Source organism: Battus philenor, unplaced genomic scaffold, assembly GCF_028537555.1.
Source record: "Battus philenor isolate CCGP_79_NKW_IND1 unplaced genomic scaffold, ilBatPhil1.0.hap1 SCAF_16, whole genome shotgun sequence".
Classification (NCBI taxonomy): Eukaryota; Metazoa; Arthropoda; class Insecta; order Lepidoptera; family Papilionidae; genus Battus; species Battus philenor.
In genome coordinates this window covers 4407088-4432136 of record NW_027181678.1, presented here as the reverse complement: position 1 = coordinate 4432136, position 25049 = coordinate 4407088, and the positions used below count along the sequence as shown (strand labels likewise).

The 25049-nt window shown below is 30.9% G+C and overlaps 1 protein-coding gene across 1 annotated transcript; it reads left to right on the top strand.

Annotated features, from left to right (window-relative positions):
- Positions 1 to 828: 828 nt before the first annotated feature.
- On the top strand, positions 829 to 2154 carry LOC137919314 (prolactin-releasing peptide receptor-like). Its single transcript, XM_068762357.1, has one exon. It carries the CDS (start codon positions 829 to 831, stop codon positions 2152 to 2154), a length of 1326 nt encoding a protein of 441 aa, XP_068618458.1.
- The last annotated feature ends 22895 nt before the right edge of the window (positions 2155 to 25049 follow it).

The following is a 25049-nucleotide window of genomic DNA, read 5'->3' as shown; positions in this document are numbered from 1 at the left end:
ATAAGCTATAGTAAAATAAAACTAATTTTTAACAGATTACATTGCGGTTTATTGTTTGTATTTATTTTGTAGCACCAACCTTCAGGACTGACATTTTGGACGTCCATATACTCGTATCATAGTTAATTCAAGATATTTTTAAACCTATTAATAATTGTTATAGGGCTGACCTTAAGTCCTTGCAGGGTCGAATTCCATTAATCATTGGTGCTCAAGTCGACAGCAGCTCGCAGTTACCTTTTTTAAAATATTTACACATTTTTTTTTACAAAATTTTGGATATTTTAGAAAAAATATAACGACTATTAACGACGACTAAATCAAGGACGGCAGCTCGTGATAGAGAAGATGGCTTCATGCTTCCCGATACAATAAAAAATTGAATATAAAAATCATAAATACATGTTTTTATTAATTATTGTAGTATATATGTAATGACGTAGGTATAGGTTTTCGTGTCAAAGTTAAAAGAGAGAGAGAGAGAAATAATATTATAAACAAACTACTACACAATAAAAAATGTAATATTATTAATATATTATGATGAAAATACTTTTATTTATGCGAAAATTTAAGTGGTCATTAAATAAATTGTTTATCTACTATTGTAGATTAAAAAAAAATAGCAAAGAGAAAACGGAAACAAATCGCAGCAATTGCAATTAATTTGGAAATGATTTTGTAAAATCACATAATGACGCCGTTACATTGTTATTTATATTTGTTACAGGCTCGTCATTAAATCTCACCGTCGGAGCTCGTAAAACTGACAGTCTAAGAAGTTATTGTTCGCTATTACGACTCGGGCATACGCCTCAATTGAGAACGATGAACGACACCATTTTAAGTTTTACTGCGAGAAACAGCACGGAACAACTTAATAACGCGACGTCACAAAATATTTCCTCCGCACTGGATGTAAACAGCTACGAGAACATTATAGACAACAAATGGATACAAGGCGTATTCTGTGTTGTATATACTATCATTTTCGTCCTGGGCCTTTTGGGAAATCTCTTAGTTTGTTTTGTTGTTATAAGGAACAAAGCGATGCAGACGGTCACAAATCTATTCATCACTAATTTGGCTTTATCAGACATTTTACTCTGTATATTCGCGGTTCCTTTCACTCCCCTTTACTCTTTCAGAGGTTCATGGAATTGGGGGTCCCTTTTATGCCACGTAATGCCTTTTGCACAAGGGTGCAGCGTATACATATCCACATTGACATTGATGTCTATTGCAATCGACAGATTTTTTGTAATCATTTATCCATTTAGACCTAGAATGAAAGTTGAGACCTGTATGACTGTAATTATTATGATATGGACCTTTGCTATTACTGTTACAATGCCTTACGCTATATACATGACGTATTATGATTTGGATATTGGAAGGTTTTGTGAAGAAACTTGGCCGACTGAGAAGTTGAGACGTGTCTTTGGTTCGGTTACCTCGGTACTGCAATTTGTGCTGCCATTCATAGTGATTGCCTTCTGTTATACGTGCGTGAGTTTCAAATTAAACGATAGAGCAAAGGCGAAAGCTGTCAGTAAGAACTCACGGAAAGAGGAATTCGATAAGAACAGGAAACGTAGAACAAATCAGATGTTGATTGCTATGGTGACGATTTTTGGCCTTTCATGGCTTCCGTTGAATATGATTAATCTTTGCAATGATTACTACACGCATGCGATACATCTGAAATATTATTTTCTTATATTTTTCATTGGTCACGTGATCGCAATGTCATCCACCTGCTACAATCCGTTTATTTACGCTTGGATGAACGAGAACTTCCGTAAAGAGTTCAAGCAACTGATACCTTGCATCGATACATCTGCTCAGTTTAGAGGGAACATTCAAATGGAACAGCTTGGAGTTGGTCCTACCGAAAAAACCTTAAATGGTAATACTACTACTGACAGCTATTTGTCTAGCTCGAATCGAGCCGCATCATTCAGGCATAAGAGGAAGCCTAGTGCGGCTGCAGACGTGGAGAAGAGTGGAGTTGAGTTGAACGAAGATCTGCTCACGGTAGACGTAAAACACTGTCATATCTCTACAAGTTACAACTTAAGAAGGGAATCAGTCAAGTTGCGACTTATTAACGAAGAGTCTTTTGATGGAAATTCGTCGCAGAGTCAGTTCTAACAGTTGATGTCATGGGTAAGAACGTATGTACTAGTTTTTACTTGATTTATTCACATAATCCTATTTATTTAAAAATGTTTTTTTTTTTAATTCAAGTATAAAAAACGTTTTACTATTTAGAGTGTTTAGTGACTAATACACTTCAACAAAATTGCGATTTAAGTAATTTATTTAAAAATAATAGTACTTATTAATAAAACCAATACATTCTAGAATAAAATTAAAACATTATTCAAAGTATGATCGACGAGGTATTCAATAAACTCAATGACGATATAAATCTTATTAAAGAAAAGTTTAAATTGGTCTGAGGTTTTAAAAGATAATTAATAATTCCTTAATTACAGTCAATAAAGAGAAAGTTCATTGATTAATATTAATTTATTACAGGTACGACGCTAAAGACGTTCCCAATTTTCAAATACAGGATGTTTGAAGAGTGTCCGAATATTTTTGGATCTTATATTTTTTATAGACGGTAAACGATTTGCTACTAAAAGTTTACTACGAATGAATTTTTCAATACGCTTATGAATTTTAATTACTTCTAGATATACTGGACTTAAATTTATCGTTAGATGTTTAATGCACAAATTAATTATTAGAATTCCTTTAGTGACACTGCCACCGACCTTGGTCTTTGTCCTTGAAACAAATTGCAAAGTGAGATTTTATATCTTTATTCCTAACGAATATAATAAGCAATCCTAAGAGGTTATACATTTTTAAGTATGTTACAAATGCTTCGTGTTAAATTACCTTTTTGAAACAGTAGAGGTAGCCTTACTTATTTGGTCAGACAGTTCCACGATTTGTTACCGACACATTTTGATTTCCGTTTCTTATATAAATAAAAGACATTTATAATATTTAACTTACTCTAATTAAAATGGCTATTTTAGCTATGTAAACAATAATGTAACAGAGGCCGTTGAAAAGTTTTCTAAAAAGTTTTTTTACTTGAACATTTAATGTCAAGAAATATATGCAAAAGTATTTATTTAGATTTGAATTCTATAAATTATTAAAAAAATGTTATTAAATATAATATAAATCAAAAAACATATATTTATTATCTTAGCTTATTATTTGGATTTTTACAGTAAAAAAGAATGCACGTAGAAGAGCCCAATTTGATAAAAATTTAAATCAAATTGAGTTTTCCTATAATGACGTTTTCTTAAAATAGACATTTATTATTATATTTTGTAACAAATGTATATTTTATTTTAGTGTTAGATTTAAGTGAATTATAAGCAATGATTTAAAAAACACCTATGTAATTCTTAACCAAAACGACTCCAAAATTAAACTTAAGTCTTATGAATTTTCTCTTAGAGCGTTCTTAATGTTAAGTGGGTAGAGTAGAGATAGAGAACTATACATTTATTATTATTCAAGCAATATCTTATGACTAAATCAAATATGAGTGTGATAGATTTTATGTAACTCCTCAACATAATATCAAATTAATGTTATATCCTAAGATTTAGATGTAAGAATAATTAACGTATCATAATTTTTTTACTTTCTAAACACAGTTTAAAATTATTGTCTTAAAAATTTAAATATTATTATGAAATAACATGACAACTTTTTTAAATTATAATTATAAATATGTGTAAATAAAAAAATTAAAGTTACCACTTCTGGTTAATTAATATAAATTGAGTATACTTGGATGTGAGCTTTTGCCATACAACAATGATGCCCCATATTTAATGGGTTCAGATAAAAGGTTCCTTCGCATTTAATGTAAACAATAAAGACAAGTTGTTTCAAAGTTTATAGATAACTATAGTACATAGATGCCATTTGGTTCGATGACTTTTTGCCATCGTGGCGTTCCTGTACAAAATTTTACATCTTCTGATAAAAAAAGGTATTTTTAATACACCTTTGATGTTTAATTGACGCTGTCTTAAAATTAATAATGGTTTTCTTTGTGAAATGCCTTTTTCACCAACCTAATATTAAATTTTGGTGTAAATTTCAAGAAAGTCATGCCTCCAATTAATATACAGGCCAAGTTTCTTATGAAAATATGTTTAGTTTAAAACATTTAAATATTCTATGTGGTCATAGAATTTTAATTAGAGAGAGATGCAGTGTGATGTAAATAGAGAATAACAAACTAAATGTCTTTATTTTCAATTACCGATTTATTTTTAAAGTTCAAAATTATTATATTGTTAGACTATTATATATATTATTACGATTTTTATCACTAAGTATGAATAGTTATAGGACATTGTATTTTTTCAAACTATTTTTTTACATTTTGTGTGAGAAAAATAATATTCATTAATAAATTTATGAATAACTTTAAACCATAAAGTATTCGTGTATTTATTCTTTCATGTTTCAAGATCGATCGATCCGGTTTACTTGAAACTAAATTTTGGAATATTAAACATTCAGTATTTTGTTTAATTGATTACATAAATCATTTTCGATGTAGTCAGAAAAGTTTAAAGTTTTTTTATTGCATACTAAAATTAAAAAAAGACTTTTTATTACTTTTTATGGATGTCCAAAAATGTCCGAAAATAAATATGAATATTATTATAGATACGTAGTAATTTGTAATTGCTAGTGAGTAGAGCGCTTTTAAATATTATATTAAATACTCACATTTTGAATTTTCGTGTATTTAAGCGTTAACTTTTGCACACAGGTTTGATGTATTTTTTTAATTATAAATTTTAAAAAGAGTATTATTCTTATTTAAGTGAACGTTAAGCAATAAAATTATGTATTTGTGCAAGTTATAGAAGTAGTGGATTTAATATACCCTGTAGTTTTGTAATTTATTAGTGTGTTACTTAAAAAAATGTTTATCGAGTTATTTCTCCATTTTTTAATTTTTATTAAATTTTCAAAAATAAATTTTTATGTAATATGTTATTATCGATTACATTAGTTATGAAATATTGACTTTTATTTGTGTCCTGTTGTCTCTGGAAGTGGAATTTTATAAATAAAACACCAGGAAGACAATCTAAAGGTAACTTTAAACTAAGGTACTAGACCAAAACTATACTCTGATACGTAGTGTTTAAATTGGGTAGAGTTCGTAATATGCGGGAATGAGTTAGTAGGGGAAGTACGGGGTTGTCTTTCTGAGCGATCGCTAAACTCTCATTATATAACATATAAAAAAATTAAGGTTTTTAACACCGATATTTATTATTGTGCCTTTATGAAATATAAATATAATGGAATATAACGAATACAACCTTCGTTCCTTTGAAAGACGTTTTATTTTTACAGTGTTGTTTTACGTTGCAGGAACGGGGCCGTTATAAATGGGAAAATGAAAATAAATCTTTTAGTATATTTAGTGCTGGAGAAAAACACTGCGGATTCTCGTATTTTGTAAAACCCACTTTAACCCTTTCAGGACCATAAGGTTACGGTACCTTATTTAATCAATTTAGCTAGATGTAATGAATTAATAGGCATCCTAAAAACATAATTTATACTAAAAATTCAAAAAAGTTTTACATTTTTTTTGGAAATTTATGGGACAAATATGTCCCTATGGTCGCTAAGGGTTACTTTCTACTTAAACATCAAAATTTTGGTTTACTTGTTGGTAAGTCTGTTTTGTTGTAAATAATGTACATTTGTTACTTATTGTCCTTTTTTACTTGTTTATGAATAATATAAATATAATAGGGCAAGTTATTTGTGGTACTCGGCGAAACAATTCCTGTTGTTAGATGATTGGTTAATGATTAGATGGATTGTTTTTTTGAGATGTTGAAGGTTCAGGTGATTCTTGCCGTTGAAGAGTCGTCGTTTCTTCAACCTCGACATCAAATACCCCTTGGTCATCATCCTGTACTAGAAGTCTTTGGTCTTCGTCATCAAGCACTAAGTCATCTTCCACATCGCTATTGTCACCCACAAAAATTTGAAGAATTTTATTTTTTCGAAGTTCAAAAACTTCACGTCCCTTACGAAACATATTCTGCGAAGAATATGAATAAGAAAATGATAGCATTTTGGTATATCACCAGGCCAAAAGTTAAGAAATTCGGTATAAAAAGTATCCCTTTATGCCGACAGGGACATCCGTGTCCCATAATCTTTATAACGATTTATCACAGAATACAACATAAATACATTACTACTGAATATTTAGAATAACAATTTACTTACCAGGTAATGATAATTTGACACTGTAAAAACTTGAAAAGCGCTTTTACAATATTAATTATTTATTCTAAACAGCAGATCATTCGCGCCAAAAGAACTCTAACGTTCCGGTGACGATAGAAAATAAACGGTGTTGGTTATCATGTATTTCCAGTAAAAAATAATAAAAAGGTACTTTCCGAAATGTTAAAACAAAAAAATAATTTACAATTGTTACGTAAATATTTAATTAATCCATGATTTTTGCTTGGGACACCGGCGTCACCGTGGTCGTGAAAGGGTTAAGTGAAAGTAAGGCAACCTCTACAGGATAGACAATAATGGCACAATTGCTTTGGCTGTTATAGATTCAAAACATAAAAAAACAGTACTAACACAGTCTATATGCAGATAATGCTTTTTCCAAACTTTTGTTTTGTTCATACGAAATAAATAACCATTTATTTCCATGTAAATGAAAGTATAAGTATAAGTATGAGTATGACGTCACTCACATCAGTTTCGAGATAAAATAGCTATTCTGCAAGATAAAAGCTGCTTTGGCTCTGCGAACCTGGTCTCAATTATTCGGGTCAGTGCCTTTTAACCGCTTTATATAGAGACCAGTAGCTAGTAATATTTGATAGGTATTTTTTAATATAAATTGACGAGATAGGCAAAGTGTATATAGATTTCAAGTTTAAATAAAAGCAAACTATTTAAAGATATAACAAAGCAAGCTAGATTGTAGTCTATGATTTACGACTATATGTTTTATCTCAGACTGGCGCACACTTTCTGTTAATTAACACCTTTGAAAAATTTTATAATTTGTAAAGAAACACGTAGCAGGTTAAGGAAGGTCACATCTATCTATCTATCGTCTGTTCCAATATTGAGAAAGCTACATCAATTTATCTCCTCTGGTCATAAGTTCTTACATGTCGAAAACTTATGAATTATAAATACTGACCACAAAAAATAAATAAATTCGAATTTCGAATATTGTATTTATATAACTAAAATAATTTATTTTTAAATATGGAATTGACGATTTTTGGAATTACGTCTTGTTATTTGTGTTGCATTGATGTAGTTACGGGCCAAATTAAATTTTCAAACTATATTTAAATATAAATAAATTCGTGTACCATTCTATGAATAAATAAAATTAAAATTCAATTGTAGAAGAAAGAAAACAGAGTCGGTCTCGCTCTGTTAGATTTTAAGTAGTGTTTAAAGTTCAGAAGGTGCGAATCAAGACAAATACCACGACGAAGCGAAACTGCTAGCTCTACAAATGTCGTTAAACAGAACTACGCACGCAAGTTACATGAAGAAAAGTATACATAACATGGAGAAGGTTTACAAAGAAAAACATAATTTGACATTAGATATAGTTGAGATGGGCATTTGAAAGATTTGTAATTATTTTTTTTGGATAAAAAAAAATAATCTTAAGGAGAGTTACAGTAAAAAAGTAACAGTAATATGGGAGAAAAAAATTACAACGGAGAAGAGCAACAATGAAGAAGGTGTATATAGTATATATATAGTATTGAAAAACCGAGCAACCAAATGATGTCCACTGCTAAACACATAGGTAACTCCTTGACTTCCAATAGGAAAGTTATTTTTCCATTATATATATTTATATTTACCCATTTATTTAGTCAATGTCGATTATTTTCGTTCTAACAACGAATCACCTCTTTTTTAATTTGTTTTTTTAATCCCAGGTATTTTTTTTAAAATGGCAGAAAAATGAATACAGAAATGCATTAAATTACTGTCACAAATTTTGTGAAACATCTTTTCCAAACAGTGTCCAATGAACGAAGTTCATAGATCAAAAAGCTTGCAAAACTGGTTGGTGGTCCGTGAAATTGCCTGAAACCTACACTAAGACTGGCTTTCCCGGTTTTTGATTGGTTATAGGTGTAAAGGCTAAAAGGGAGAATGTTTACATATATCATTAGCTATCAACTAATGTATGGTGTACCTATCTAAAAATAATGTTTTAAAAATAATCAAAAACGTAGTGATAATATATCACTATTATTATACTACATTATTGAACGAACTATTATTATACTACTTTTATTACTATACTACACTATTGAACGCTTTTCCTTACTATATAATAAGGAAGAGCGTTCCCAAAACTCGGATAGTTAAATATGGAAATCAATTTATGTTTACTGTCTGTCCCTGTACACTTTGTACTTCCAGAAGTTATTGTCTTGTCACATTCCAATAAAATAAATTAATTAATCTTATTGTTAACCTCAACTTTATTATATTTTAAAGTAATTACTTTATACAGGGTAATTAAAATAGATGTGAAAGCTTTAAAGCTTCTAGCTGGGAAATGAGCTACATATTCACTCTTTTAAAACTTATATGTCTATAATCGAAAACTCTGTATACCTTCTGCATGAGAATGAACATATCCATCTATTAACAACGATGATTGGATCTCGACAAAATCTTGTAAAACAAAGTCTCCGATTTTGTTATATAATACGTAGAAAACAAAATAAACCTCAAACGTGTATTTAATTCTGCTATTGCTCTTTTCAGCCGACAAACGGTAAGCGATCGCAGTTTGGTATTATGGTGCGCAAAGGGTGTTGTTGCCCATCCTCTGAAAATTTTAGAGCAGTGTCAATTCTATAAAATTGATGCACAAAGCATGAACTATACAAGTTTACATTCCGGAATGGAACCCGCAATCTACCATCATGCGATCTGCGTCTTAGTCCTCTACTGCTGCACTACCGCTGTAAGGCTTCCACTGCATTCAGTAATTTTTTTAAGTAAAACATGTTATCAAAACCTAATTATTGAGTTTATTGTAGGTAAAGAATAAACATACGTAAAAAAATTAAAGAAACTATATATGCAATTACTTTATTTGCTTTCATCACTTTCAGGAACTATTATTTTATTTCCTGATTGGTATGATACCAATAAAAAATTAATCGTTCTTCCACTTGACTATTCTTGATGCAGTTCTAGCTTAACAGTTGACGATTTTGGAAAGCTTTAATATTAAGAGGACTCTGTAATAAAACCTGTTATCAACTTTTGCCTAGGCCTTTTTACTAAATCTTTATAAACCTTATAATGACTACAGCATCTTTTAATATCGCACTGGAAAAAAGTTGCTCGTTCAAAATTACTGATACATTCTAGAAAAGGATTTCGGTAAATGTATTTTGTATATCATATAACGGGAATAAATTATGTATTATAAAGCTGAGATATAATATCTCAGTTGCCATAATGTTATGTATATAGAAATAAGCAACTATATACATTATCTACCTATAACTATATCATTATTTTTTTCAGCCGTTTGCCCGTGCCGAGTTTACCGGCAGGTGTAGCCACAACGACTTGAGTAGACACGATATTGACATTAAACACCAACTTCGTCTTGACCTTGTGCCCAGGTCTTCCATAGTCCCAGCCCTCATGACTATATCATCGGTAAACCCATGGTGGGTAATGTACTCGCCGCTTATGTTGATGCTGAGCTCGCTTCTGTCCATGAATTATATATATATCAGGTTGTGAAAAAAGTTTCTTCGCATTTTGTATGAACATTCGAGACATGTTTTTTCATAGTCTATTTACTTACAGCATTTTGGTTGATGACTTTTTGCCATTTTGTGATAATATTCCGTTGATGTAAAAATTATGGAACTTCTAATAAAAAAAATGCGGCGAGTAGTTTTGGCAGTCTTCATTACATGTAAGAATTCTTAAAAGACTGAAAAAGAGGTTTAATAAGTTTTTCAATATTCGTAAATATTTTTACTGTGTAAAAGCGAAATCCTGTAAAACATGTATTATGTTAATATTATAATATATATACTACAACTATTCGGTAATAATTATTATTTATAATATTGCTCAGATGCTAACATAATAAAATAAAATATCAAAAGGCGTTATTAATTCTGTTTTGAATTGCGAAATTATCGTTCTGTTTTCTAACTTAAAACAGAATGAATTGGTTTCGCGCTAATTAAACTACTGAATTTGAAATACGAATGCATAAAGGGAACGATACGGAACTGGTTTTGCTGTTTGTAAAACTTTTTAATCATTTGTTCGATGACTTTTTGTGACTAGTGTAAAATTGTTTTTAAATAGTACGTTTTAAAATTTACTAATTAAAAGACAAAATACGGAACGTAACGTATACGTAATGAAAGCGATTCGAATAAACAAGTATTTTATTTAATAATAATTTTTTTTGCAGAATTTAAAGATCGAATTTGGAATGAGGAGATCCATAGACGAAAAAAAATAATCGACATAGCAACAGGGAGGCCACATAAGAGTTTTGTGCAGAACAGATTAAGATTCTGGAGGGGCGACCACGGATCGATAGGCACCGTAGGATGTCCACCCATAAGTTGGAGATATCTGGTTAAGGTCTGGACCACTTCCAACTGGACCTATAGGAAACCTATAGGTGAGGCAGCAGTATATATCCAGCAATGAATGACATCGGCTGAATTACGATGATGATGATGAATGAATACAGAATTTCTTCTGGTTGAATAGAGAGGGGAATGCTTAGAGATGACTTTGTGTATTACCTTAATAATAAAAAATTCTATCTCTTTTAACGTCACTGTCTCGAGGTTTATAATCATTATGCATAGATATGGGCAAAAGCACAGATGTGTCGCAAAAAACTGGGAAACGACCAGCTATTACATCAATAAAATTGTGATTACTTTTTTATTTATATATTTTGTACGCCGGCAGCAATAATTGGTAATTTTTATTCCTTTTTTAAAAGCTAGTGTCGTAGCCCCAGAACAAATGACATTGTTTATTTTAATAAAGCTTTAAGGTTACATTCGCTTTTTTATTGTATATTCTGTATATGATTAGTGAGGAGATTAGTTAGTTGCTACACTCGTAACCTAAAAATACGAGGTTTTTCGGTAATCAAAATTGTCATGAATCGGCTTAGTATTTATACGAAAATTATTGATACATTAATGAAGCTGCTGGGGCCGAAAGATTCTCAGGTGGCAACGAAGGCCACCATATTGATGACCGATGACATAGTTAAAGTTCCGGGAAGTCGGGTCTAGACGGGTAGCGCAAGATTGATCATCGTGGCTGCCTTTGAAGGAGGAACTTGCCTTGTAGTGAGCGTCAAATGAGAAGAATGGTTTTGATATCTCTTTTACTGGAATTTTTCCTATTTTTAACTACATTTAAACGTTTATTAGTAATAGATTTTTTATTGTTTCCGCGGAAAAAGATATTTGTTGTAGTTATTGACACAACTAAGTTGAACAAGTACTATGATTTCGACATCGAAAATACTAGGAATAATTTCAGAGAGAATTTCTATGTTAATAATATCTATCTAGCCTTGTAAATAATATCTATCTGTGTTGTTCTGCCTTTTTAGTTTCGTTATTTATTTAAAACGTATTTTAAATAAAATTTTATAAATTAAACATTTTCTATGTACGTAAAAAGCAAAAAGCTTTAAGAATGAAAGTAGTATCAAAATATTTATATTATTTTTTATTTATTATTCATTTTATTTTATCTCTAGCTTTTTTAATGACAAGAATTGTCAATGTCATAAAATAAAACTATTCTCCACGCAGAAAACGAGAATCAAAGTTAAATTGTTAGAAAAGATGCTTAATTTCGCTGTCGACGAAAATACTTCTATCATAAAGAACAGAAAAACGAGAATGTGTTTCGCGATCGGAATGCATTCCCACCATATTAAAACTGTGGTGTATTTTATGAAATGAAGAAATGAAAAATCTAGAGCGAGAGATGTAACAGGAAAGTGTTTATAGTCTGCTAAAAGATTTTGGCCTGCCAAGGGCGAATATTAGCTTATTTCTGATACGTATTTCTAAAGCAGCTTCGGTAGCATCGTTTCAAATTTAATTTAGTGATGAGAGTGAGTCTTGTCAGTGAAGTAAAATGCTATTGCATTACATTAAAACTGATACGCAGGTCTTTAACCCCGAGAACCGTTCCCGACTCCTTTCTCCCGAAAATAACACACCCAGCACCCGTAACGTGAATCCATGGAATACTGGGAAGTTATATTTCCAAAAAAAAGCGTACTTGTTACTTATTTTTCCCTGTACATGTAATATTCAAATAACATTATCTTCTAAGAAAACACACTCTGTACATTAGCTTTTAGATTTATAAGAGATCATCTGCAAACCTCTTTTATTAAAATCTGTACAAAGATTCTCGTTGTCTAATCTACTCGCAAAGATTTAATTTCATTCCTTTTATGGTATTAGCAAACAAAATTTATTCTGTAAGCTTTCTTCTTTACTCTAGCTAGATAAGAAATATATTAAAGTTATTATTAATTTCTTAAGTAATTATGTTTCTTACTTAAAAATAACTGTATTACCGTTGGTAACATAACTAATCGGTTCAAATAAATATTTGCTCTAAGAAAACCTTATAAAATTTTGTATAAATTGATATTACGACACAACCATTTAAGAAGTATTATTGAATTGTATGTAGTATTTTAAATTATCACAAGAAATATTTATTAAGAATATTTTCCTTGGATGTTGGGTCAAATGTATTGTAAGATCTGAATTCAGAATATTTACAATAATTTTTTTTTAATCAGTTATATTAAGGGGACCGAAAAGTAATATCGTTTCCTTAAGTTAAATTCATCAACTACGCTTCTAAAAAGTTTTTATTCCTTATCAACTATATATTAACCTTCGTTATCAAGAACCTTATGCCATCTAGTATATAAATTTTCAATGCCGAAACAGTAAAAATCAATCGGTTTTTCTGTAAAAAATATGTCAACAGAAACGACATTACTTTCAGGTCCCCCTAAATGAAAATGAAAAGTTATTTAAGATTTAAAAAAATGTCAATATTTTCATAAGTCGTTATGGTGGCTTTCATTTTTGGCTTTATTGCTATGACTTCCATATGTGTCAATCATCGGTAAGATAAAGTCACAAACCCGCCAAGTTGCCGGGTAAATAAAAAAAAAATACGATAATCATAATTTCAGCCTTACGACTTCCAATATTGGAATTGTGCCTTTCCCATACACTTTCATTAGGATCATGCAGGCGACTTTAATATGGTCGTTTATCCACCTTGTGGGTGGACGTACTATCTCGCGCTTGCCTCTCTGTAGTCTCCACTTCAGAACCTTCAATCTTCAGCGGTCCATTGCCAATTTAACTTGCTACACCGCAGTATATCGAATACATTTATTCCTCTTTGCCTTTCATTCTTGTTCGTTTCATAGAGAAATCACGAGGGTTCATGCCTCGGTAAACAATTGTGTGCGTGTCAATGAGGGTCGAAGTGAGAGACCACGTTACAGTGTCGTAAGTCATCACCGTAACACACATAGGTCGTAGACTTTCAGTGCTCTAAAGTCATCACCAGTAACACATGATTCGTAGATTATCAGATTTTAGTCATCATCATCCGTCGATTGAAGTCCACTGCAAAGTGTCCTCTCTAAAATTCACAAGATAACTTCCCGCAATCTTTACTATGTCATTAGTACTGGCCACACACCTTTCGGCCCCAACGACCGTCTACTACACGAGTGATTTGCTCCGCCTACTTCCACTTTTTAAAATGACTGCAGTCATACTAGACAGCCAATCAAAAAGCTCTAAAATTTATGACGTTTAGAAATAATCTTCACTTGAAAATAATTCGCTAGTAACGCAGTATAAATGAATACAATAAAACTTTACACATTAGTATTCTCCGTGAATACAAAGTAAAAGGCATAAAATAACAAATGTACTCGAAGTAATGAATCTGATGCTCGTAAAAACTTGCAAATGGCTGATGGACGACTACACTCAACGTGAATTTTTAATATTCGTAGCGTTTATTTTTCTTTCTTCTTTATAACTCCTAAGTTTTCCTATAATTTTTAAGATACACCTTTATGTAAAATTTTTCTGTGTATTTTATTACTACTAAAATGTTATGCATAAATTATTTACTTTGTTTCAATTTCTGTATCAAAAATCTTTTTCAAAAACCATCCGTGATAAAAAGTTCCATTTTGAAAAGAAAAATTGAGGTAATGGGTTAGAGTTTTTTTTAATTAAAATAGAGAAGAGAGAGACGAAAGCCTGACACTTTCGTATGGTGAGATCATTGACTTACATTATTCTTCTTCGGACTGGACATTTTGGCGGTCTTTGGGGCAGACCGCAGACCTATGCCTTTCAGTGAGCGTCAATGAGCGGAAACGAAGATGATAAACAAATAAACAAAATTAAATTTGAATTAAGTGTATAAAAATAAAAAATGTAATTTTAACTGTTGCCCATCGCTCCAAAATTTTCCCCATCTTTCCGACAACTCTCCAATATAGTTACAACAAAATTATTTTTTAACGTTTAGTCTAAGTTTAGTTGTACTAACAAAAATCTATGAACATTTATTTTTAAAATTATATATTAATAAACAGCGGGAATTTAGTTGCGCACTAATTTTTTGATGCGATAGTTGTTATATATAGTTTAAGATTACAACAGTATCGATCTAAAATATCTACAAAGGCATATATACTTTGTAGTCATTACCATTGAAATACCGTCCGTGCTGGCAGCGATTTATCAAATATGAGATACTTAACCAATCGAAACGTTTCTAATGGCACGGGCAAAGCTAAGCATCTACTTAAATCAACAGCTTTATGTTCCCTGGCAAAAATCCAAGTAGCCACTTGTAACGTCACTCAGGATGTTAAGTCTCGGCCAATGTAAATAAACTTTTTCCTATTGTCAGTATTTTCCGGAAAACCACTGGTCTTAACAGTAACATTTCATATTATTCTTTTATTTTCTATCTTCTCCAATTGTTCTACTCAAGTACCATTTAAGTTGTGTACCAACGGTTACTATTGATTGTGGCAAGCCTTTGATAATGAAGCCTACTATCGTGCTATTTTTTAAAACTAGTTTAATAAGTTCAAACGTGGGCATAATAATCTTAGTGATGATCGCTTTGAGGGAAGGCATTCACCAGCCAAAAGTGGTACTAACATCCAAGTTATGCGGCTTATGATAGAATATTATATTATATGTAACTAAAGAGTTTTGTAATACAAATTTAATGAATATATACGAGTATTAAAAGTAGTTTTGGATTCATTATCTGTAAAGAATTGTTGTGTTAAAACTAGCTAGTAATAGCAATAACAGGGCTTATACGAAAATGTAAAAGTAATGTAAAAACGACAATCGTGTTAAAATTTAAAATCAATAAAACATTAACTTTTTAGTCACGAAATATTGTATTTTTCTAAAAGCTGTAGAGCATCGCACTTCTAGATTGACCTAGAGAATGATTTCAGAATAGAAGAGTATCAGAAGAAGAGAAGATAATTGCAGTAAATGAATGTTAGCTTATCAGAATTTATAATTGGCGATAGAACAGTATCAATCAGGTCTCTAGACCGATATGGACTTTGTACACGCCAGTTGAACTAACAGGCTCAGTTTGTATATTACTTTATAGACAAGTTTGCTTTCAATTACCTAGCTCACAAACCTATTGTGTACATACCCTGATGTTACCTTTACTTATTGCTCGAAGTTTCGATCAACTTTTAAGTAATGAACAGAAATCAATTTTAACTAAAAGGGATGTTTGCTTTGAAAAAGTTATTTTCATATAATTTAATTATGAATATTACTGTACGGTCCGAATTAATTAAGTTTGATCTTCTGTTTTTTAAAGAGAATTTACAGTTAGATTTCTAATGGATTCAGGCGTTATTTTGTGTAAGTCCATCCTAAGTAAGAAAAGGACTAATGTATAGCTACTTCCGCTATGTACTCGGTGTTTGGTACGAATCGGTGTACCATTACTCCTGAGGATAACCCGTGGAGGGGTGAAACACGTGTTGAGTGATTTAACGGTGGTAGTTGTGTAATTTGCATTGTTTGCCGCATGCGTATTTTTCAGCGGGCTAGCGGACGGTGCACTTAATGGTACAACTACTGATTTATGTTGGAAGTAGTTATATATTAGTCTTTTTCTTACTAACAGTTAGATTTTCTATACCGTAAACTAATGCTACAAAGTTCTATTTGTCTTTGCATTGCTTTACGCTGCTTTTGTGTATAAATAGTTGCTACTGGAAGCGGCGTAAGACGCTTGTCCTCCTTATATATGGACTTTCTACATTGCGTTTCTTAGTCCATCCTCTTCTCTAGATCCTAAAGACTCAAGTAGCCATTGGTTCTTCATGCTCTGTTGCCAGCCTACAGCCAGTTCAACTTGATAATACGACGGGCTATAATGGTTATTTTGTTTGTCAACAAATCTCCTTAATCCTATCTTTAGCCTTAGCAATCGATTGTGTAAGACTAATTTTTAGATTTCTTCTTTCTTATTATTCTTTTGCGTTGTTTTTCATAATGTGAACGAAAGAAATTAGTAAAAGCATCGTTAACTCAATCCTTTTATTACTTCTTTCTAATCGTTTGTTGATTATTTAAAAAAATAGCAAAATAAACATTTTTTAGCGATATTGAATAAAATATGAATGAAATGTTTGATAAAATTATTCAAAGTTGGTAAGAAAGTTAATCAGACCCTTTTATTATTGTTTTAAACTAACTGCCAAGGACCCGATGAACAATTTTACCTTATCAAAACGAAGGAAATTGTACGTTTTTTTTAATTAAATATAGCTTAAAAAAGTTAACATTTTAAAAGCATTTTCCCCTGGAGATTACTACCCACGTTCAAAATATTCCTTTATATAAAGCTCTTGTCGGTTGGTCGATCTTCCTTTTGTTCTTGATTTTGTCCATAATTATTTTTTTTAAATGTGTAGGTTTCAGTTTACAAATGCCCGTGGAAAACCACAAACAATAAATGTTGTGTTAACAGTATATTATGAATAGGTAATACTTTTTTTTATAAATACACTATAACGATTTTTTAATTTCTCCTAATCTATTTCTTCTTTATTTGAAAGACTGACAGTAGTTAATTATATAAGATGATTGGTTGTCGGAATAAAACCTTTAAAAGGATGTCGAAAAAAAGCTTTATTGGTTTTACAATTCTTTCCAGTCATCCTGTATAAAGTGATCACTCTGAAATATGTTACATTAATTTTTTTTTTTTTATGACAATGCGACAGAACAATTACTTACTTCTGGTAATATAAAGCTTGCAGGGATAGGTAGTGAAATTAATAAATTTTAATACGAAGTATTTTAAAAACACTTTATTAAAATATTATCAAAACAATATTTATGATTTACAGAACTATTTTTAAATAGCTTGTATTGTGCATTAATTTAAAACAAGTGAGCATTACATTAATCCCTTTAACGCTATTATATCTAAAACTAGTCACCGTGTACATTTGGGAGATGTTACTTCACATCGTTTGTGAATTATAATACTATTTTTGCCTAAGACGGCTTCTACGGCAACCACAAAAATGGGGCTGAGAGTGTTTTGATGTTCTGAAGTCTCCTATTTTTAAATAAAAATACATGTATACACATACATGTATATGTAAGTATTCTTGTGTGTATATGTGTATAGTAATGTATGTATTTGTACGTACACCTTAAACTGCCCTCTTTTTAGGTCTTTCATCTCCATCCAAAGGTTGTCTGGTAGAGATCGCCTCGAGCTCTAAGACCGACTCTTGTATCATATGAATTGTTTCTTTTTACCTACGCCCCAAACAAAATTAAATATTACGAAATGATATTAAGTAATTTTTCATTATTATAAAAATAAAGTGTATGTAGGATTTGGCAATTACAGTAGGAGATAAGCAATCATAGGTATGATATACACAAACACATGTGCTTTTCTCAAGTTAATGCGCATTTAGAATTATAGAAAATAAAGATGAAATCTACAACATAAACAAAAATAAGAAATCTTTTTATAAAATGGAAATAAGTTGAGTATATGTTCTTTAAAAAACATGTATTATGTAGATCATATTTAGAAAATTTACTTAAAAAAATAGCTTTTGAACGAGAATTTTGTTTGAGGATTTCAATTTCAAGCATCAGTGGCTGTAATGGAAAATTTTGCCTTATATAAATTGGGACATGGGTGCAATGTACTATGATGCGACTCAATATGCATAGTAAACAAGGTGCAAGATACTCGTACATGACAAGCAATCAGCGATGCAGAATGCAAACCTGTCAGCTAAATATAAACATTTTTTTAGATATTTTTTACGAAATCTGTAAAATAAATTTTATTTATTTAGTTTAAAACTATATTGGTTTTACATGAACTCTATTTATTTGATTAATTTACACATAATATTATCAACATAGTATCAAAGCCTAATTTGATAGAAAGTAGAATCAGATTGTACTCCCATGTCAGGCTTTCTTTAACTTAAAGCTGTGAGGGTTCCGAACTCACCGGGATCTAAAAGGGCCCATGACAGACTCAGGCGACTTTTTTTGTCGTATTTATGTTATCTTTTATATAGTTATGGAGCACTTAATTTCCAATGTTAATTTTACTGAAGTATATATTTAACTAACTTCTAAAATTTATTACAAGATTATTTAAAGTGTATTGTAATACTGTATACAGTTACAGCCCTCAAAAGAGTTACTAATACTTTATATTTAAATATTCTATGAAAATAGTATTGGACAACACAAACAAAATCAATGAACAATTTCAGTACATTATTTTCGCTATTACAAGAAAAATATTCAGCTTAAAGAAAGACTTCATACATACAAGTTGAATCTGATAAAACCCGCCAACCGCATAAACATTTGTTTTACTTTCCTTTTTGCTAAACCTGTTCAATAAATTTAACTGACGAGTCTTTTCCGTCATCATTTTAGATAGGAATTTATGGGATATCAATAACGCTAAATAACATATTTTCATTTATTTATCTGTACACTTCTAATAAACTATGTAAGTATCAGTTTTTTTTATTTAGTATGACAAGGATAATATTTTTCTTATCCTAATCTAAGCTTTATCTATGGGATAGCGGTGCAAAACTTTGCCTCTTACTTTATACTTGAGAATAAATTCCTGAGTTATGAATATCTAATGTGTGTGTTGATCGGCACGATATTGAAATTAATCTTGTTTCTTTTAAACTTCACGTCATGCCTTGTACAAAAATGTTAAGACATATTTCATACTTCCTGGAAGATTTTGTTAACAGTTTGATATCATTATTGATTGATTTGATGATTAACAACGTCGCCGACGTAGTTCCTCTGAATTAGAAGTGGGCGGGGCACTTCGTTCGAACCGACAGCCGTTAGGGCTTAAAGGATTTCGAATGATAAGAGCTGGTAGAAGCAGCGGGTGTAAGCTCCACGGTTGGTAAACCGACGACATATTCTAGGTCGCGGGAAGATGCTGCGATCGAGCAGTTATTATGGCGATGACTTATGATGATGATAATAAATATTTGATATTTTGAATGATATAACAAGCAACGTATAAATTATACAACTGCACATGTAAATATCAACCGGGCGTGTAACGTAAGTATAAGACACGTTTTGCTTTCGATAGTGCATTGATGCATGCAGTATACCACGACAAACAAACGATGCCTGCACATCTCTATGCGGTTATGATATTGAAACATGATTTCAGTTCAATAATTTCAATAGCTGCATCGTCCTTAAATTGAAACGCAGCAATTCTTTATTAATTCGGAGCCACAAAGGTTTATTAAATAAAAAGAACAAATGTTTATAGCGTTACTTTATGTTCTTGTACAAATTCATCAGGAATCAAGTCAACGTATTTAATTAAGAAGATATAGCTTCTTAGAAAAACATGTTTGTGTGTAAGAATGTAGTATGTAAGAATCTAGTGTAATGTGTTTTGTGCGTGTAAGAAGTTTTTGCTTCATTTGCTTTATATTTCATTAACTAATAAATTAAGTAATATCAGTTTATTTAATACTAGAGCTTGTAGATTATACATTATTATATATTGCATATCCGTCTATTTTTTTTAATTTTTTCATTCAAGTACATAAAAAAAATAAAATAAGTATTTTTTATTAATTTTATCTACATATATCGCGTACAGTTGCGGAGTAAAAGCTCGTGCAGGGCTTGGTTTTCTCCGTCTTCTTCTATAGGGACAAGACATGGACGCTGAAATGTAATTCTATATGCGGTGCTGGAGGAGAATGTTGCATTCTCTAGGTCAGGAACTTTTTAATCAACAGGCCAATTAATTTTTTTTAGCAGCCCGTTTATAATTTAAAACTTATTAATAATTTACAAAGCTTTGTTTTTAATAAACATTATAATAAGGAATTATACCAATTTTAATGCAAAATCAAAATAAACAAGATAAGAACGGAATAAACACATTTAAAAAACTTTTAAGTTATACGGTTTTTTGATATCCATATTGTGGTGGTTGTGGAAAAATATGTATCTAGTCCGCCATATTGGAACGGCGTCCATCTTGAATTTTAAATTTTGACATAATCATAGTGTTTTACTAGTGTAGCCCTTTCATTTGATACCCATATTGAGGGGGTTAAGGAAAAATATGTAATCCGCCATTTTGTATCGGCGGCCATCTTAGATTTATAATGTTATTGATTTTATTATATTGTTTTGTCATCTAAATTAAATGTGTGTACCAAATTTCAGATCAATCTGACAACGGAAAGGTGCTTAAATTTCAATTTCTAATTTTGACCCAAATAAATAAAAAAATAAATTCCGTACGGATCGAACTAAATAAAACCGTTTAAAAACGAATATACTTGAAGATTTTAATGAGAAATTTGGTATCGTTTTTTGATATTACCGTAAATATAATACATACTTTCCATTCGTAAATTAGTAATATTATTAATTAATTGTTCGGGTTTTGCATGTAACATCATTTTATTATAATTAATTTCATAACAATATATTGATAAAAGAAAGTCAATAAAATGAATTTTAGAATACCCGCAAGCGGCCCTCGAGCCGCATGTTGTATGTACATCCCTGCTTCACATCCTTGTTCACTTTGTGAGTGGAACTCTTATTCTGCGCTTGCCAAACGGTTTATCCTTCCTCAAAACATTAATTAAACATATATCTAGAACGAGTACAACATAAAATACAAGCTCTCACCGCGTCCCCATAGTCATCTTCCCTAAAAAAAAACTATTGACATTAAAGAAGGAAGTTAAAACCAAAAATACGTTTTCATGCACTGAATTTTTTTTAACCGGAAGTTGTTTAAATAATTAAGCAAAGAAATTTTACTAAAGTACGTAGCGTTTGTGTAATTATCTGATTAGGTAATTGGTAGGACGATTGCGATTAAGGTAAATCACCCAATTTTACTCTTAAATTTATCTCTACCCTGATTAATATTCTTATCTTAATTAAACAGCGGCGGAAGATAATTACGTCACAATTATGAAAACAGAAATTATTTATTTATTCTCCTTTTAGGATTATTTACAGTTATTACTCATAACCGTCATGATGCCAGAAGAGTCCAATTAGGGACTAGGATAAAATTGAGGTCCTCTGTAATAATACTTTCCAATTTAAAGTTACAAGAGCTACAGAAGCGCTCAGGTTTGAGAAGAGCCCACAATAAACTCACGCGGGGGTTTTATGTGGTCATTTTCGTAATTATCTTTAATACAAGTAGAGCAAACTTAAAGTTTATTATCACCTAATACTTTATTCAAGTTTTGTTTAATAAACTTTTTAAATTGATTAGAAAATATAAAGAGACATTATAGGCGCGTGTTTTATAATAATAAGAGTCTAACAATTTATTTTTTTCTATATGTAGTTCCAATATTTTATCAGCAATAACTATTTTCAGAGACACGAATTTGATATAGAAGTATTTCATGAATATGACATGTTCATTATTTTATTTTAGTCGAATTGCCTTGAAGGTTTTCTTACCTCCCACGGGTAAAACTTTTTGAGGTAATCCGGAAACTTTTCACGAATTTATTGTTTGATTATTTAATCCAAGAAGTAACTTCAAGTCAGACATAATTGCCCTCGTCTAGATGATATTTCAGTTGAAAACATGCCAAACTTTAGCCATTTGCGTACTGAATCATTAGTCATTTTATTTTTAATGTACAGTAAAAATACTGGCTTTATACAAAAGTCTGACGATCGTTAGCTGCTGACATAGGACCGTGTCATTAGAATAATTAATTCAGTTTCTAAACAGAGAACTGTCAATGCCATAATAATGAGTATCCACTACTTTTTTTGGCAGATTTTTTATGGCTCCTGTTATTGGGGACCTTTTGTTCACTCGGAACTTGGGAGAGACAGGGTTTTTATACAATTCAACAATTTTTTAAATTCTATTTTTATTTTTTTATTCTATTTTTTTTCGGTCACAATCTCAGTCATACATTCCTCTATTCTTCACAGTATCTCACATTCCCCTGGCTTACTAGTTTTCTTCTATACATAACCTTTCTAGCTTTTCCTTCGCTCCTAAAATATAATAAGTTTTCGTTTATATCACAGTACAATTTTATTCTTGTCTTTGATTATATACCTACTATTTGTCTATCTAATTACATTTTTAAATAATTGTTATAATTTTCTAGTTATAATGTAATACCTATATCCGTATTTTATAAATTTATTATTCTAACCGAATCTTTCTGCTTTGTTTTATTTCTCTCTATTACAACTTGTACGATCTCTTTGCTAAATTTTAGGAACGAAGGGCGACGCTTATCGTCATTAACTAAAGTAGCGATATCTTATCACAATCCACTTTTTTTGGCAGATTAGATCTCTAAGGAAGGATGGAAGTAAGAAAAAGGTTCCTTGTAATTTGGGCGCTGTTAGTTTTTGGCTTGTAAAGCTTCGTCCGAATGAAGGATTCCAGACTCTAACACTAACAAAAATTTTTGGATGGGAGTGCGAAGTCGAGCTGAAGATAAGGATAGAAAGTGGCACCATCGTTTCCATAGTAGAAAATAAAGAACGCTGCTACAATTTTTTTAATTTTTATTATAACATAAAATAATTAAGAAAGTAATGGATAAAAATCTAAATAAAAAAAACTTAAAGTAGATATAAGATTGAGAAACAAAAAGATTTTAGAAATTAGAAACAATTATAATAGAAACAAGGACGAATTTGTGAACTAAATTGTGATACAAAAAGAATTCGGCGAAGAAAGAGAAGCGATGTTTGTAAGGATTGTAAATAAAAAGAAAAGAGTATACATTAAAATGTAAAGAATGAAAGAAGATATAGTTAAAGAACTTGTGAAGGTTGACAGGAGAGAACGCTGATAAAAATGTACTTAATAATTATTTGAAACAAAAGTCTCCGTCATAGATTTAAGATATAGGAATTATGAGTTAAAAAAAAACTAAAATTTCTAAGATTCATCCAATTACAATAACAAATTTTTAACAATCAGGTGTTTTAAACATATGTGTTTACTATACATTAATCAATTTACAGCATATATGTGATTTAACCTCGTCACAACCACATATAATATCCTCTTAGCCTTCTGAACATTCACTTTTTTTTTCATAGTGTTATTAACATGTTTACAAACATATGTACATGTTGAAAATCATATAGCCCGAACTTTAGTTATGTATTTCTATTTTGGTTTTATTTTATATTTGAAAGGTGTTTCTGAACCTGACAATAACAAGGCATTGGCGACATACCGTATTTTGAAATTATTTATATATCGACTAATTTTTGCGACAGGATTTGAAGAAATGTATGCAACTGTACGGATTAAATTATTCCTATATTTTTTTATTAATTATGTTATGTTTTTAATATTGTTGTTTCGGCCTATACGTTTCGTCCATTGCAAGACATAGGCCTCCTCCACAGATATCTATGGGAGGATATTTGATAATCACCATACTTGGAAGGCAGGCTGGCATCACATATTATGATATTCAGAAGGCGCCGCAGTCCATCTTTTGTAAATTTGTTTTGTGTGCTGTGGAAACACGATATAATTAATTCACAAAGTGTGAATTACTCAAGGTTTTTTGCTTGGATCCGAACCCGCTTATGATCTTAAGTCTCAGTCCTTCACTGCTGTAGCACAGCAGTGCTCAAATTACATGTAAGAAAAGGACTAATATATAGCTACTTCTGCTATGTAGCAGTAGTCATGCAATAAAGTGCACCGCCTGCCAGCCTGATGATAAATGTGCATGCGGCAAACAATGCGAATTACACAACTACCACAGTTAAATCACTCAACACGTGTTTCACCCCTCCACGGGGCATCCTTTGGAGTAATGTTACACCGATTAGTGCCAAACACTGAGTTTTTTACCGAGTTTTAGTGTAAAACTCGGTGTTTGCTACATAGCAGAAGTAGATATATATTAGTCCTTTTCTTACTTAGGATGGACTTTCGCAAAGTAACGCCTGAATGTGTAAGATACTCAAATTATATGTTCAATCAAGAATATTATTTTTTTAAAGAGTGTTTTAATTTTAGAAAGACTTTACGAAAGGTATTTCCGGTGTATAGTGTTACATTTTACAGTCGTAGGTAGCTTATTAGGGTCTCCAGTGCACAAAAATAGGTAAGATGACTTTCAAAACATGTTTTATTGGTGATTAAAATGAAATGGAATCGGTGTAATCTCCGAACCAGATCCTCGAATTGTTTTACCATAAGAAATACCACTATGATTTACAATTGCTACA